This window comes from Porites lutea, chromosome 8, assembly GCF_958299795.1.
Source record: "Porites lutea chromosome 8, jaPorLute2.1, whole genome shotgun sequence".
In the NCBI taxonomy this organism is placed as follows: Eukaryota; Metazoa; Cnidaria; class Anthozoa; order Scleractinia; family Poritidae; genus Porites; species Porites lutea.
The window spans coordinates 16,586,041-16,600,487 of NC_133208.1; the positions used below are offsets into that span (position 1 = coordinate 16,586,041).

At 38.3% G+C, this 14,447-nt stretch overlaps 1 protein-coding gene and 1 pseudogene across 1 annotated transcript in view; both read left to right on the forward strand.

The window, feature by feature from the left end:
- LOC140945809 (solute carrier family 25 member 32-like) overlaps positions 1-14,447 on the forward strand; it is a 127,266-nt gene that overhangs the window by 39,196 nt on the left and 73,623 nt on the right. The window contains exon 8 of the mRNA XM_073394861.1: positions 14,431-14,447. This exon is cut by the window's right edge and continues 76 nt beyond it. Coding sequence (XP_073250962.1) covers positions 14,431-14,447 — 17 coding nt within the window. The remainder of the gene's footprint in view (positions 1-14,430) is intronic.
- Positions 4,367-13,089, forward strand: LOC140946592 (solute carrier family 25 member 32-like; annotated as a pseudogene).

Genomic DNA, 14,447 nt, shown 5'->3' on the forward strand with positions numbered 1-14,447 from the left:
AAGGACTCTTCCACATCAATTCGGTTCGAAAAACCATTGCTTTCCTTACCTTTTGTTGGCAAAAAATCAATCAAGATTTCTGTGTCTATACATGCCTTTTATGGCATTCTTGGACCTGCGTACAAAGCGTTCGTCTATTCCGCCTGTGCCCAAAAGGGGAAAAAATATTAAAAGGCAGGATGACCGTATTAAATTTCCTTTCTCGGCTTCAATTAGAGAACTATGTCATGATAGCTTTCAGTATTCAACCAATAAGAACATACGGACAGCAAACAATATTTCCCCATCTACGGGTAGCTGTTGCAAATTTTCAATATCGCTGAGAGTGACAACGGGCTAATTGCTTGTTATTGTTTTATTGGTACCAATTTTTATTGAACACTTTTTTAGAAGAGATAAACAAATTGTTAACTGAATTCGATTTGAAGGAAGTGACATCAGTTCGTAACATTTTTCCACGAAAGTGATGAGAAACTGATGTAGATTCCTTAGTCCTGTGGGGCTCGCTCAGCAGTACATTGTTGCACCCATTCCCAGTAATTCTCCATGCATAAATGTTTCTGCCTTAAGGAAAAGTAGATAGTAGTTTTTCTCTCTTTTAAATTTATAAGAACTTATATATCCTCTGTATTTGGAAGTGTAAGAGCACCGAAAAGAGATAAATGTGATACAAAACTGTCTCACCCAAATGAAGCACACTCAGTATGTTAACTTTAAGTGTTTAGCAATTTTGGCAGCCGGCAGCATTAGGGGTTTGTTTAACTTGTCTGTTTACCTTACTCTACTTCCCTGTTAAACAAAATGTTTCCCCTAGGTTTCACTTAGAACATGGAGCTACTTAAAACTGTAGGTCATAAAAACGGTCAGGTTTGAAGTGAAGATTAATGATTACGGAAAGTGGGAAGCAAGTTTTCAAATCAGTATTAAGCCACAGGAAAAAGTTTTAACTTTTGCTTCGCGAAACGGTAAATTTAATGAAGGAGAAAATAAATTCTGCACTACACGTTCCTGTTTGGCGAATGTTTACCATGTGGTTGGCTCATTTTGAGTAAACTGAGTCAATTCAATTAAACCTTTCCAGCAAAAAGCCTGATTCTCAGTATTATATTGATTCTCAATATTATAGGCATTTGACATTTATCCACCTGCTGTTAACGTACTCCTTTGCTATATAAGAATATATAAGACTAGTATAACTGGCCATTTTATATTTATTGTTATTATTATTATTATTATTGTTGTTGTTGTTGTTGTTGCTGTTATTGTTATATTTTTATTTTTTCTAAGGGCTGGGATGACTTGGAAAATAATTAAAACTAGAAGGCGGATGATTAATTTGAAAATCGAAATATCGGTACTATAGGAATAGTGAACTAACTAAGCTTAAGTACGGGGATAAGGGGTAACCAAACATCCCTCTACCTAAATGGTGCAGACTTAAAAACATAATTATATCTTGCGGTTTTGGAGCAACAAAGAGAAAGTTGAGCTGATTCGAATGGAGGCTTATAACTAAATGGTGCATGTAAAAATATATTTATAGACAATTTCAGCGGGTGATTAAGAAATTAAATTAAAAATCGATCCGCCAAATGACATTTGTAAATCGTGTTTATCTTCTTATTTAATGCAATGCTCAACTTAACTGTTAAAATACGTCGAAGGATTTTCCATGACTATCGGTAAACTCTCAGTTGTATATTAGAAAGTAACCTGATTTTATGATTCCGAATAAGAGAATGAAATCACGCTTTTGGTAAAAACATATATGTCAAAAAAGTAAGAAGGGAAAAGAAAAGAGAATGACCCTGTTTTATTCTTCGGAGTTAGCTTGCCAGAAACAAAGACCGAACTGTCATTCAAGTCCTTTACAACTGGGATCCTCTTTCTTCCCTTTGTTTTATGACATTTTTGTTTCTGGAACCCAAACTCAGGGTTACAAGCCTCGTTGTGAAACATGCTATACTTTCTCATTGGTATATCAACATGTTAATTCCACTTGCGGATGTTTTTTTCAAGCTTCGAAGGGCCTATGCAGCCTTGTATTGTGGCCCTACAGTTAGCCAATCATTTTTTGATAAAATTTGATGTGTGAAAAATTGCGAGAAACTACTAATTTATGCGTAGAATTATTGAACAGTAGGCGACAAACAAAGGGGAACTTGGTCACATGGTACAAATTTGTGTTTTCCGTTTGACGTAAGCGTGATGCCTAACCTCTCTAGTATCCTGTCTGAATCAGAGACACCAAAAGTATCCGAAAAATTTCCAGGGCGAGCATTTTCCCAGACCCCCCTACAAGCTTGCGCCTTCGGCGCTCATCTAGGAAATCGGTCAGTATTTGTCTTAGATGTAGTGCGCCTGATAAAGGTCGACTTGTGTAGCCGAGGTTTTTAAAAGAGACCCTTCTCAAAGGCGATCCAAAACCGAACATGTCTTAGAAAAACAATAGCGATTAATTTCACATTCAACTGGTAATCTTACTGTCACTTCAAGATATAATATAATGGGGGTATGTACAATTAATTTTTAGGACAACTTAGTAGAAAGTGAGTTGCGGGGGTCTCCATGACCATTAAAGTGTTTGTGTAGGCGTTAAACTTATCAGACTATACGTATATGCTGATGTATTAACATTAAGCCACAATGCAACTATAAACGTAATTTTCGTATACGTATTGTGTCATCGTGAACATTAGGATAGCTTGCATGTCTTCTCAAAGTAGAGTTTTTTGTATTTACTTCTTTGTATTGTAAAGACTGAAATATAGTAGCTTATAGTGAATATTTTAAACCGATGTTGTGTTGTTGTTAAATAAATCAAGGAAACGTCCAAGTACTTCTCCTGTCATCATACAGACCTCCTGTCATGAACGATTAACCAATTTTGTTAAATAATTTGTTTATTGAAATATGTTCTGTAAAATATTTGTATTTGGTATAGAATGCTGAATACGCACAATTTAAGTGGTCTCCAGCTGGGAGATATTGACCGGGAAAACTGAATAAAATTTCACACGGGGGGGGGGGGGGGGGGGGAAGGCTCCGCCCCGAGGTGTGCAGCCCCTTACCCTTTTATACTGACCAGTTTTGACAGAAAAAGTACCCCTTTCGAATTACATTTTGTTAATATAACAAATGATACCCCCTGCACGTACAGAAAGTTATATTGTCTTTTTCACAGCTATAAAATACACCTTTTAGGTCCTTCCTCACACCGCAATGATAGATTTCCCTACCTTATTTTATAAATCAACCAGTGAAACCCCTACCCTTTCATATACAGGAATCCTGAAAAAAGTACCCCTTTGGGCATCAAAAAAAAAAAAAAAAAAAACAAGAAAAGTCCACTTTTAATCTAGGGTGTCTACTGAAATATTGATTCTCGGAATTTGCAGTTTCCAATATTTTGTGAAGGACAAAGTAATCTGAAAGATTTATAATCAGCTTGTTCTTGCTTTCTTAGCCCTTTTTTTTCGCATTGCCTTTTTCTTTACGCAGCTACTACTGTTTTATCAACCATAGAGTTTTAGGAGTTTAATAGACACAGAGTTAGCTAGTCGTTGCTCTTGTTCAGTTTCTAAGTCCTGGTTATGGGCTAAGTATTGCTAAGTCTAATATAACAGTCCCAAGTATCAATCAATAGGCAGAAAGTTGGGTCTTGGTTTGGATGAGCTGATTAAACTGATTCCTCGGTTGTCACGGCGATTTTGCTAACGAGTTGGCGCGAATGTAGAAATTCTTTTAAGTCCCAGATACCAGTCAGCAAAACCTACAAACCTGAAAATGGTACTTTTGAGCTTTTAATGACGTTTAGTTCTTATTATTGACCTTTATTCGAACCTTATACTTAGATTACGACAATCTACAGAAGGAAGGAAAAAATACCTTAAAATGGCTCTAAAAATAAACTGACCAGTGAAAACGCCGTGATATTGGTCTACCGGTATCGAAGTTGCTCGCTCCTGTTTTTACGTTAGTCGCGGGAAGGGGACTCTTTTTCCGCCCTGCTTTCTATCTTCAAGACTTTCTTGTCATTTCTTAGAGGGATTTTGCCAATCATTTTAGCTTGCATTGTTTCCTTCGCGGTTTGTTTTGTTTTTCTTCCCACTCAGCATAACTTTTCCAGTGCTGTGAAGACTCCAAAGCGAGTGTTGGGATTCCTGCGGTTTAAAGGGGAATAGGTCTGAGAGGGTCGACACCTGAGAGGGCCGAAAGGGACTGGTGAGCACAGAGTTTAAAAATGGCGGACGATGTAGGATGATGAATGATTAAATTCGAACCGGCCTCTATGTTGTTCGCCTCCAATTTCTTCATATATGGCATCCCAGAGCCTTAAAACGTTTAAGAACAATTATTTAATGCGATGAGTGAACGTCAGGCTATTCCTGAGCGCCCTTCAGCATTAAACAGCCCCTCTGTAAACTCGTTTTATTCGCTACGAACATCTTCAGGAGGTGTTACATCGACTCTTGTACTGCATCCACTGGACCTGATAAAAATTAGGTTTCAAGGTAAGATACTAGGAATAACTTGGTTGTGTGTAACGTGCAAATGCATTGCAATGTTAAATGTAATGCTATATATGCAACCAGCCGTGTCCGTGTGGCGTGAATGTGAAACTAAAGCATGAAATAAATAAGAAAGCGAAAAAGGCTATAAATAAGGTTTGGACACTTCTTCATGTATATTTAAGATGTGCACGTATTTATTTGTCCAAAAAGGTCAACTTCAGTTGGATTTTGCCTTTCCTCATGATTAAAAAGATAAGCTGGACTCTGCTCTTAGAGGAAAAATCAAGTCCTAACGATGGCCATTTTTAGAGGTTCCTCATTAACATTCCTAATCCTGCCATTGCAGTAATTATCTTCATTAATCCCATTTTCCTGACAATTGTTGTTGACTAGTCCCTGTCCTGAAATTACGTACAAAACCGTGCCTTATAGGAGTTCCAGGCTTCCTCATCTTAGGGGAATCAGTCAATCATACATGTAAAAAAAAAGGGTGGTAGACTGCATGATCAAAATAGGTGTGCGATAGGGTCAAGAAAAATGTGGTTAATGATGAGCATGATGTACATGTCATAAGCTTGCTCCAGGGGTAGGACCCTGGGCAAACCAGGGGAAAAATGGTGGGTTCAGTAGAGGATGGGTTGGATTGTCTGCCCTAAGTAAGGGGAAAATTCAAGACGTTATTTTTAGGTTTGAATGAAGAAGTGGAGGAAATTGACATTTTGTAAAATTTTGGAAGGCAACCAGGTGAACATCATTAGAATTTAACACCTTCCCCAACCCATAATTTGGCAAATGATAATACAGTTCATATAAGTAGACCCCGGCCTGCGTGAATCTGTCTGAAGTCTTTTATGATTTTTTAAATAAAAAATATTACCTTGCTTTCCCGGGCATAAAATAAATGAGTCAAATTTGATCGCCAACTATTATAGCTTGCATAGCTGGAGGGACCAAAGTTTAAAAGTGCTCCTTGATGTCCCTGCATGTGGCTTTTCCCCATTCTTCTTATAGTTTTATAGGCTAATAACCACAGGTTCTTTTATAACTGTCATGAGTACTAAATCCCACCTTACATACATAATTTTGTTAATGCATCTAGTTTCACGCAATCACTTTATTTATTATATGAATGTTCTTGTTATTAGTTACAATGTAGTGATGGCAGTGGGAAGTTGCCAGCGTACAGAGGTCTAGTTGATGCAGTGTGATCCATTGTGAGAACAGAGGGTTTTAATGGGGTTGTACCGGGTTAGTACGTTCCAAACATACTTAACCCTCAGTTTAGTGATTTGTTTGGTTGTTTTTGTGCCTCCTGGAGCAATGCAGATTATTTATTTATTTTTCAGTTTAAAAGATCAAATTGGTAAGCTTAGCAGTGTCTTCAGGGAGGATAGATCTACCTCATTTTGGGAACAATCCTTCCATAGAACTTTACACACACAGGCCATCTGATAGGGTGTGGTAAAAAATCAGAAATTGTATTTTCAGGGTAGATTGTGCGATAAGATAGGGCTATTGTGCGATAAATTATGAGATTTTTTCAGGGCTAATTTACATTGCAGGGTTTGCAAATTTTATTGATGAGTGGAGTCAGTGTGACTTCTGCTTAACAAATTTTGGAGTCATTTTGGAATATTTGGAGTCAAGCATCACAACAAAAAAAGCCATTTTCAAGACTTTCCAGCGTGTGGTCCTGGCATGTATACACTATCATGGGGGATACACGAAGTAGCTGTGGTGGTCCGCTGACCTGGAAAGCTTAAATCCATGACAGCGGTCAACAAGTAAACTTTGATCGTAATTTACCCTCTTCCTGTTTTGTCGTGCAGTATAATTCTTTAATTTCGATGATTCAATTATGATTTACAACGTTTACAATTAACGCAAATTGTATTTGTTGCGAAAAAGGTAAGGACAAATTTACTGAAAATGTCTGGAGTCGAGGTGACTCCCTCAGTAACCTCAGTGGAGTCATCTGAACAATTTGGGCGTATTTGCGAACCCTGCATTGTTTTACCAGATTTCAAAGGAGAAAAACCACTTTAATGTTGTGTAACAGGCAATTTGAATGTAAAGGCATAATAAAACATAAAAAAATCGAAATAGTTAAATTTGTGCGATTATTTTGACCTGGAAAAGAAAAAGGACACTTGCTTAATATTACATGATGCTGTTACACTGCTGACCACACTGATTGTCTCTGAAACCAAAATATGGCTGCCCAGATACCACGATCGAAGGTTTCAGATGCCTTGCAAGGCTTTCTTTGGTGGTAAATCACCTTAACTAACATTAAGATTGGGAAAATGTTAATTAAAGTTAGAATTCATTGTTTACTTTCCTTGAATTTAGCATTTTTTTATGAATTATGCTATTTTCCTCAAATTTTGCGATGGGATGCGATTTGAGGTCAATTGTGCAAAATTGCACCTTCGCGTAATATCAGATGGCCTGCACACAAAACACATACCGTAAATCCTCTATTAAGTCCCCCCTCGCTAATAAGCCACCCTTTTCAGGGGAGGAAAGTTAATAAGTCCCCCTCTCTATTAAGCCCACCCCCCCCTCCCTCCCCCTCCCCTCCATCTTTATTCTTTGCAAACAATTATCTTGGACTGATCGGTTATGGTTTATTCAGGCTGGAAATTCATATTGTTTTTGGTCTTCGGCCGTATGACCTCCAGCTTCATGTGCTGAACTTTTTCAACTTTATGCTCTAGTTCTCTGTGGAGAATTGTTACCATTTTCTTATTGTTTGAAAAAGCAGTATCGCGCCCAGTAACCACAAGTCCGTCCTAGAGAAACCTTGCTCCCATTGATGCATTTTGTTAAATTGAAATTTAATAACCCCCCCTCTCTCTTTTAAGCCCCCCCCCCCCCCCCCTCCTCTCTATTAAGAGAGGATTTACCTTACTTTGGGTAATAGAAATCCACTTCTTATTACACCATTCACCTAAGTACTACTTTTTCCAGATAAGATTTCTCCTGTTTCTGGATAGTAAGCCTGCTAATAATATTATTATAAATTATTATTGTCACAGTGTTTTCTCATTTCTTTTCTCCCAGTAGCCTAAAGCCCGGCCCAGTGAAAAAAAAAAACAAAAAACAATAAAAAACAATAAAACAATAAAATAGACAGAAATAATAATAATAATAACAATAAACAGGCAAAAAAAATTAAAGGAATGAGTACAAGTGCCTCTTTTTTGTTTCAGGGTGTGACACCGAATGTATGGGGTAATGGGTCTGCATGGGGACTGTACTTTTTCAGGTAAGTGATTACAAAAGGGAACAAAACAATATCTTGGATAGATTTCATATTTTAAATACACATTGCTGGGAATACTGTTGAACAGCTACATGCGCATGCATGACCTCAAGGTTCTTTTCTCCCTATTTTCTTCCATCCCATCTGCTTGAGTTCCTACTGCTGCTATTTTCTTCTCTCCTAGGAAATTAGTACATTAATATTTTGTACATTTTGTATACAGTGTTCAGTCGAACCTCTCCACAATGGCCACCTTGGGGACAGAAGAAAATGGCCCTTGTTGAGAGGTCGCCGTTATGGGGAGCTAGGATTTGTAATATGACAATTTTTTTTAGGGAGCACAACATGTTTACAGTGTTATGTTCATGCTCACTGTCCCATAATGATAATGATAATCCAGTCATATATAACATAAAATATAGTGATAGAAATATACACCAAAAATTTGAAAAAAATTTTGAACGAAAATGACTGTTGTTAACGAGACAAAACCGCAAGGTTCGCAACATTTGCTTAAGTACGTTTGTATCATAGCTATTAATATGCTTACGGCAGCAGTATAAATGGGACATGTTTAAAACTCGAAATGGCAAAATGACTTAAAGTATTTACAAATAATACATATTTTTCTTTGATCGATTTTCCTCCCTACTATTCGGTCGAAGGAGTTACCACGCGCATTCTTGACCCGAGCTCTACACCGTTGCGTGGCCATAAGATTTGAAGGCTTGTTGTCACGCGTGGTGTGCGCACGCAAGCTCATCATACGCGAGAAATTAACTGCAGTGTTATCAGAGACGTTGATGTGGCGGAGCGTATTACAAAGAAAAGCTACTGTCAACTTTAACGTACGTGAGGATGAAGAAGTATAAGTCCAAAGTCAAAAATTGCTAATTGTTCTACAAAGAAACAGGGTATATAATTTCGTGTGAGTCTATCCTAAATATAAACAGGGCATTGCCTGATCTGATTTGCTTAATGAAATATATTTGCAAACAAAAGCAATAACTGTAACGTGAAATTTGCTCTGTTGCAATTGCCAGTTAATGGCTTTAAAACAAGACGGCGTGCAGAAAGTGACAAAACCGAGAAGTCCCTGGGGAGATGAGAGATCCTTAGTACTAGAAAGAACAAGTGACTGCGATAACTGCGATGGCACAACAAAGTTTGTGAGGTCTTGCATCAGCATGCTGAGCAGAGTTTTCCCGGTTCTTGGAAGGCAAAGACACAACAACTGGACACGACAAAATAGAGGAAGTCATTTGTTTTTACTCTGTAGGAAAGTCATTTCGCCATTTCGCTATTTCGTCATTTCGTCATTTCGTGTTTTAAACACGCCCGTGTAAATGAAACACAGTCAAAATATGATTGCCGCGATTTATCATCAACGTGCCGTATGGATCAACTTTTATCACCATTCTTGACTTTTTCGTCAGTCGGTAATTATAGAAGTATATCATGGACGGAACATAAAACCAATGAAGAAGTTTTAAAGATGGCAAATACAAAAGGTCATCATTACCAATACTAAAGAAAAGAAAATGCCAGTATTTTGGACACGTAATAAGAGCGAGGTCGATCAGGCTAAACATCGGGTCCGGTATCCTCAGTTAAAGACTTAGGCATTACACTGGACTCAATACCTCAATTTTAATGATCATGTATATACGTTAACATCGTCTCTCCTGTCCACGTTATATCAGATTAGTAGGGTGAGAAACCTATTTACTAAACCTGTCTTGTCAACTGTTTTGAATTCTCTTATTTTTAGTAAACCTTTTTACTGTTCCACTGTCTGGGCAGGCACCTCTAAGCAAAATCTACAGAAGTTACAATATTATCAGTGCAAAACTTCGCCGCCCGCGTATCAACAGATACTAAAAAGTTTGATCACATCTCGCCTGTTCTTCGGGAATTAGGGTGGCCCTCCATCAAAGATCAGCTATTAGTCCGTGATACTACGCAACAAATACAAAACAAAATTAAACAAAATTGTTAATAGCCTCGCTCCGTTGTACTTGCGTGGTAAACTCAGTAAGCGATCAGACGCACACAACTACAGTACGAGGAAAAAGAGACAATCTAAATCTCCCTCTTTGCAAAACAGTTACTGCGCAACGGTCATTTTACTATCGCGCTGTAAGTGCCTCGAACTCTCTGACCGCAGACACTAGAAACAGCCCGTCACTACGTACCTTTAAGAGGATCGTCAAACGCGAATTGCGGGAGCAGACCCCATACGTTAAATAGTTAATATTTGATTTAGTTTAGATCTCCAAAGAGATGACGTAATTGTACGCGCATAGTTTAGGTTTTGATTTATACACAGGGTTGAGAGGATTTAGTGACACTCAGTATCCATCTTATAAGTTAAGTTGATGTATTTTCCTCCCTTTCAGGAACTGGAACACTAACAGGTGACAAATCCAATATGGGTTATCAAGACGCGCCTCTGTCTTCAGTACACTGGTTCGCCAGCTGCCGTTATTCAAGCACCGCAATACAAAGGGATGATTGGTAAGAAAGAAGGAAACTTCGCAAGGACTTATGGGACTGTTACTAGGGACCGGGAAAAAATTGGCCAACAGCTGACTGGCGCGTCCCCGGTAACAATCCCAGAAACAATTGCGGGACGCATGTCGGTTCCAGTTCTCTGTCGTATCTAAAGTGGTAAATGAGCAAACCGGTCGGTTCACGGGTTGGATGAATGGTTTGAAAAATTCAGGCCTAGTAAATTTCATTCTGGAATCGTGTTTACTATTTGTTTTACAAATCAGTTCCATTTACCGAAAAACAGCCGCGAAGGCCTGAAACTGGTATCAAAGATAAATTTTATCAAATGACCGCTTTTTCAGATGTTCCGTTGCTCCCGGAAATTTTCGGTCATGTTAAAACGCAGACCATGCAGACTGCAGACTGCAGACCGTACAGACTGAGGATTTTTTAATGTATCATTTTTATTTATTCATTTCTTATTAATCCTAATTTTTCTCGCTTGAGATATTTTAGAGAAAAAAAAAATAAAAGAAAAGGTAGTATTGGTATATAAAGGAGATAGTTTTTTGAAAAAGTTACTCCTACAGGTTTCGGTCTTCCTAGTGTAAAGTCAGTACCAGTGTCTGTCGATTAGCAGGAAAGGTGAATTGTGTTCTATAATATCTACATTCTATTTTCTTATTAATACTTTTTCCAACAATGAAAGGGTGTCACAGTGTGTATAGTTGTACACATACATGTATCACTAGCGATAAATGTGTATACAATAAACACCGATGCTAAGTCAACCTCGTTCCCAGGTTCAGGCCTCATCATCGGGACAAGAATAATTATAAAAATGGCGGCTCCAGAGGAACAAATGATTGTTTTGTTTTCAGTTGGATTCTTAAACACTGTACTCGGCACTTATTATCAAAGGGTCTAAGAGAAAATGTCGGAGATTGACCGGTAGCGTGGGGGATACACATATCATTGAACCCTGTCTCGCTTAATTATATTTCTTCGGTCACGATCATCTAACACAACTCGTAACACAAATACGTTTGACAGAGATCAAACCACATGCAAAGGTGGAATATTGTGGCGCTCGCGGGGAAATACACATGTCACTAAACCCAGAGCAGAGATGTGTGTAACCCCTCTATTTATTTATCTATTTATTTATTTATTTGTTTATTTATTTATTTATTTATTTATTTATTTATTTATTACCTTTCGAGTCATCTTTGCTGAATGAAATTACGTCAGTCATACATGTACTTATTTAACACGACCAGTGATAAGGAGAGGAACTCTAACGAATGTTTACAACAACATTGCGGCCCATTAAGACGGAAACTCGCCAGAAAAAGCTGTTTGCGATTATTTTGTCTCGAATCGTTTCTCTTTTGTCGATTGAGTTGCTCACAATCTTGAATCATTTGTAGTCTCCTTGATGATAGAACGTGTGACGAACCCCTAAGAACGTCTGCGTGGGAGATTACTTGATGGTGATTCACAAAATCCACAAAGAACAACGGAAATAAAACCTACACTTGTTTAGAGGGGTCGGGGGGCGGGGGGGAGATACACATTTTACTCACAGCCATATTGGAGGGGATACCCATATCATTAGTGATGTGTACAGGGATACACATATCACTGTGACACCGTGATATATGATATCCCCGTGCACATATCACTATTTCTGGCGAGTTTACTTCTTCGTGGGCCGCAACGCCATTGAAACACATCACGGGAAAACACATATATCTTTAAAAACAAATCCTCAGTCTGCACGGTCTGCAGTGTGCAGTCTGCATGGTCCGCGTTTCAACATGACCGGGAACTTTTCCAATAAAGGGACACGAAAAGCCGTTTTCCATTTACTGTACTTTTTGTAGTGATAAAATAACGAGTTCCTCCTTCTATTACTGAACAGTTATTTGTCTGACACAATGTCTGTGTGTACTTGATTTACAAAGCCATAGATCATACATGTATTTGTGTTTATTATAAAATCGTTTCGTGATTCTTACTTTTTAGATGCCCTTTTTAAACTTTGGAGACACGAGGGACTCCGAGGATTATACAAAGTAAGTTTGCCATGCTATGTTGCTTGATATAAACGACGTCCTTATTACAAAGTTTACGCAATCACGACGATTATGGCAACAAGAACGTTTAAAAACAATTAGAGGTTTTATGGCGGAAAAAGCAACAACTCTGCACAGTTTCTTGAACATTTCTTTGCCGCCACCGCACGACTACGACGTGAAAATTGCCTAATTTCACGTTTTGTGGGGGCCGTAAACGAGCGATGACAATTTTCTTTTTTCTGTTTTTTTTTTTAATCTTAAATTCATGCGGTCGTCGTTGCTAAAGCTTCTGATGTTTGTTTCTAGCTTTCTAAGCGTCGGATAGAGCTATCTACCAGATAAATCATTATCCAGTAAATGAGTGTGAGGAAAACTAATTACGCCATCTAGTGGGTAAGGATTTTTCTGGTGGATAGCGTTATCAACCTTAGGAAAATAAGCTGGGGCCTGGTGGATAGCGTTATCAACCTTTTGAGCAACTAGAGCCTGATTCAGTGCAAATGGTGCAAATCACAAAATTAGCTCACTTGAATAGTTTAACCGCGATGGAATGTCAACTACATATACTCTGTATTTTGTTCGATAGGGTTACGTCCCAGGACTGTTTGGTGAGTCACATGGTGCTCTCCAGTTCATGGCTTATGAAGAACTTAAGAAAGGCTACAGCCATTACTTTGGTACACCAATCAATAAAAATTGGCAAGTTAACAAGTCAGTCTTAAGTCAGTCTTAAGTGGTTGTTCACATTGATCATAACTTAAGTTTCGTTCACGAGCAAGGACAGGATGCAAGGATGTACAAATGTCAGTACAGAAACTATAGATTTTCATTATCACAACAGGATGTGATTGTGTAATTACCAAGCATACTCAATTGCATTCTCTGCTTGAGAGGGTATTTCTGTTTGTTGCTGCTTATTTTAAGAATGTGAAGATCTAGCAGTTTGCTAAGAAAAGTGATACCGACCTAATATAAACTATATACTGTTAAATTGCACGGCTTAGTTTGTAAAAGGTATGGCTGTTGACCCCTTTTTAGAGTGAAACAGAGTAAGCTTTTTCTCTCTAAAACAAGGCTCTTGGATATGTTGTGCTTCTTTCTATCACTCGTCTCTTGGAAGCTGACGTAAGGCAGGACAAATCACGTATTTTGGTCTGAGGTAGAGTTAGGCTTCCAGGAAGCATGCTGCACACTCCCACCGTAATTTTCAAAAGTACCCCCTCCCCCGCTGGACCAGTACTATTGTTTTCCGTAAAAGACGCATCATCACGAGAAAAATTGTGGAGGTTTACTCGCTGATGTATATGATACATGTAGCCTTTGAACACCAAGAACATGATTTCGTAGAAATTCATTCTCCAACTACAGCTGTAAGGCACGAACAAACCACAATCAATGATTTCTAATTGATTTTCCTCAAATAGCACTGCTAAATTTTAAAACATTGGTCCCCTCTTTACCGACCAGTCAACTTAAAAGCCTGAGAGTCCTAAGTATTGACTCTGGCATATGCCTGGATAGGCTACCAGCAGTCTCTCTCTGCCAGAATTAATGGAGCTGTTCACTTATAGTAACAGGTCACTGAATAATAAGAAAACTGCTAAAGCCTTTCTTCAAGGTGTGAGCAAACCACAATCAATTGTTTTCGAGCCCTGTCAAACTAAAAACATCAGCCCAGCCTTTTGAAATTTTCCTTCTATCTCGACCTATCTTTAGCTTAAGACACACCTGTTGGGGAACTTTGTGTTTATACGAGAAGGTGGGCACACCCGCTTGCCGAGATCTCGGCTCGAGCAACCAGGATCTCGGCCTCGTCCTCTCATATGTATTTACCTTAACAGTTAGCTAATTGGGGGCACTTTCCTACGTGCTGACACACTAATCTATTAAATGATTTTTAAATTAATCATCTTTCCTAAAATCTAAAACTATATACAAATGTCCACGACTTAAAAATTTACACAGGTCACAGCAAGAACTTCTCCGGATTACATGTAGCGAGTAGAAAGTTGTTCTTATACCAAGACGACGCTAAAACAGAGCCTTAGTATGCATTGTTTCTTCCTCCGTCTAGAGTTCAACAGAGTACTT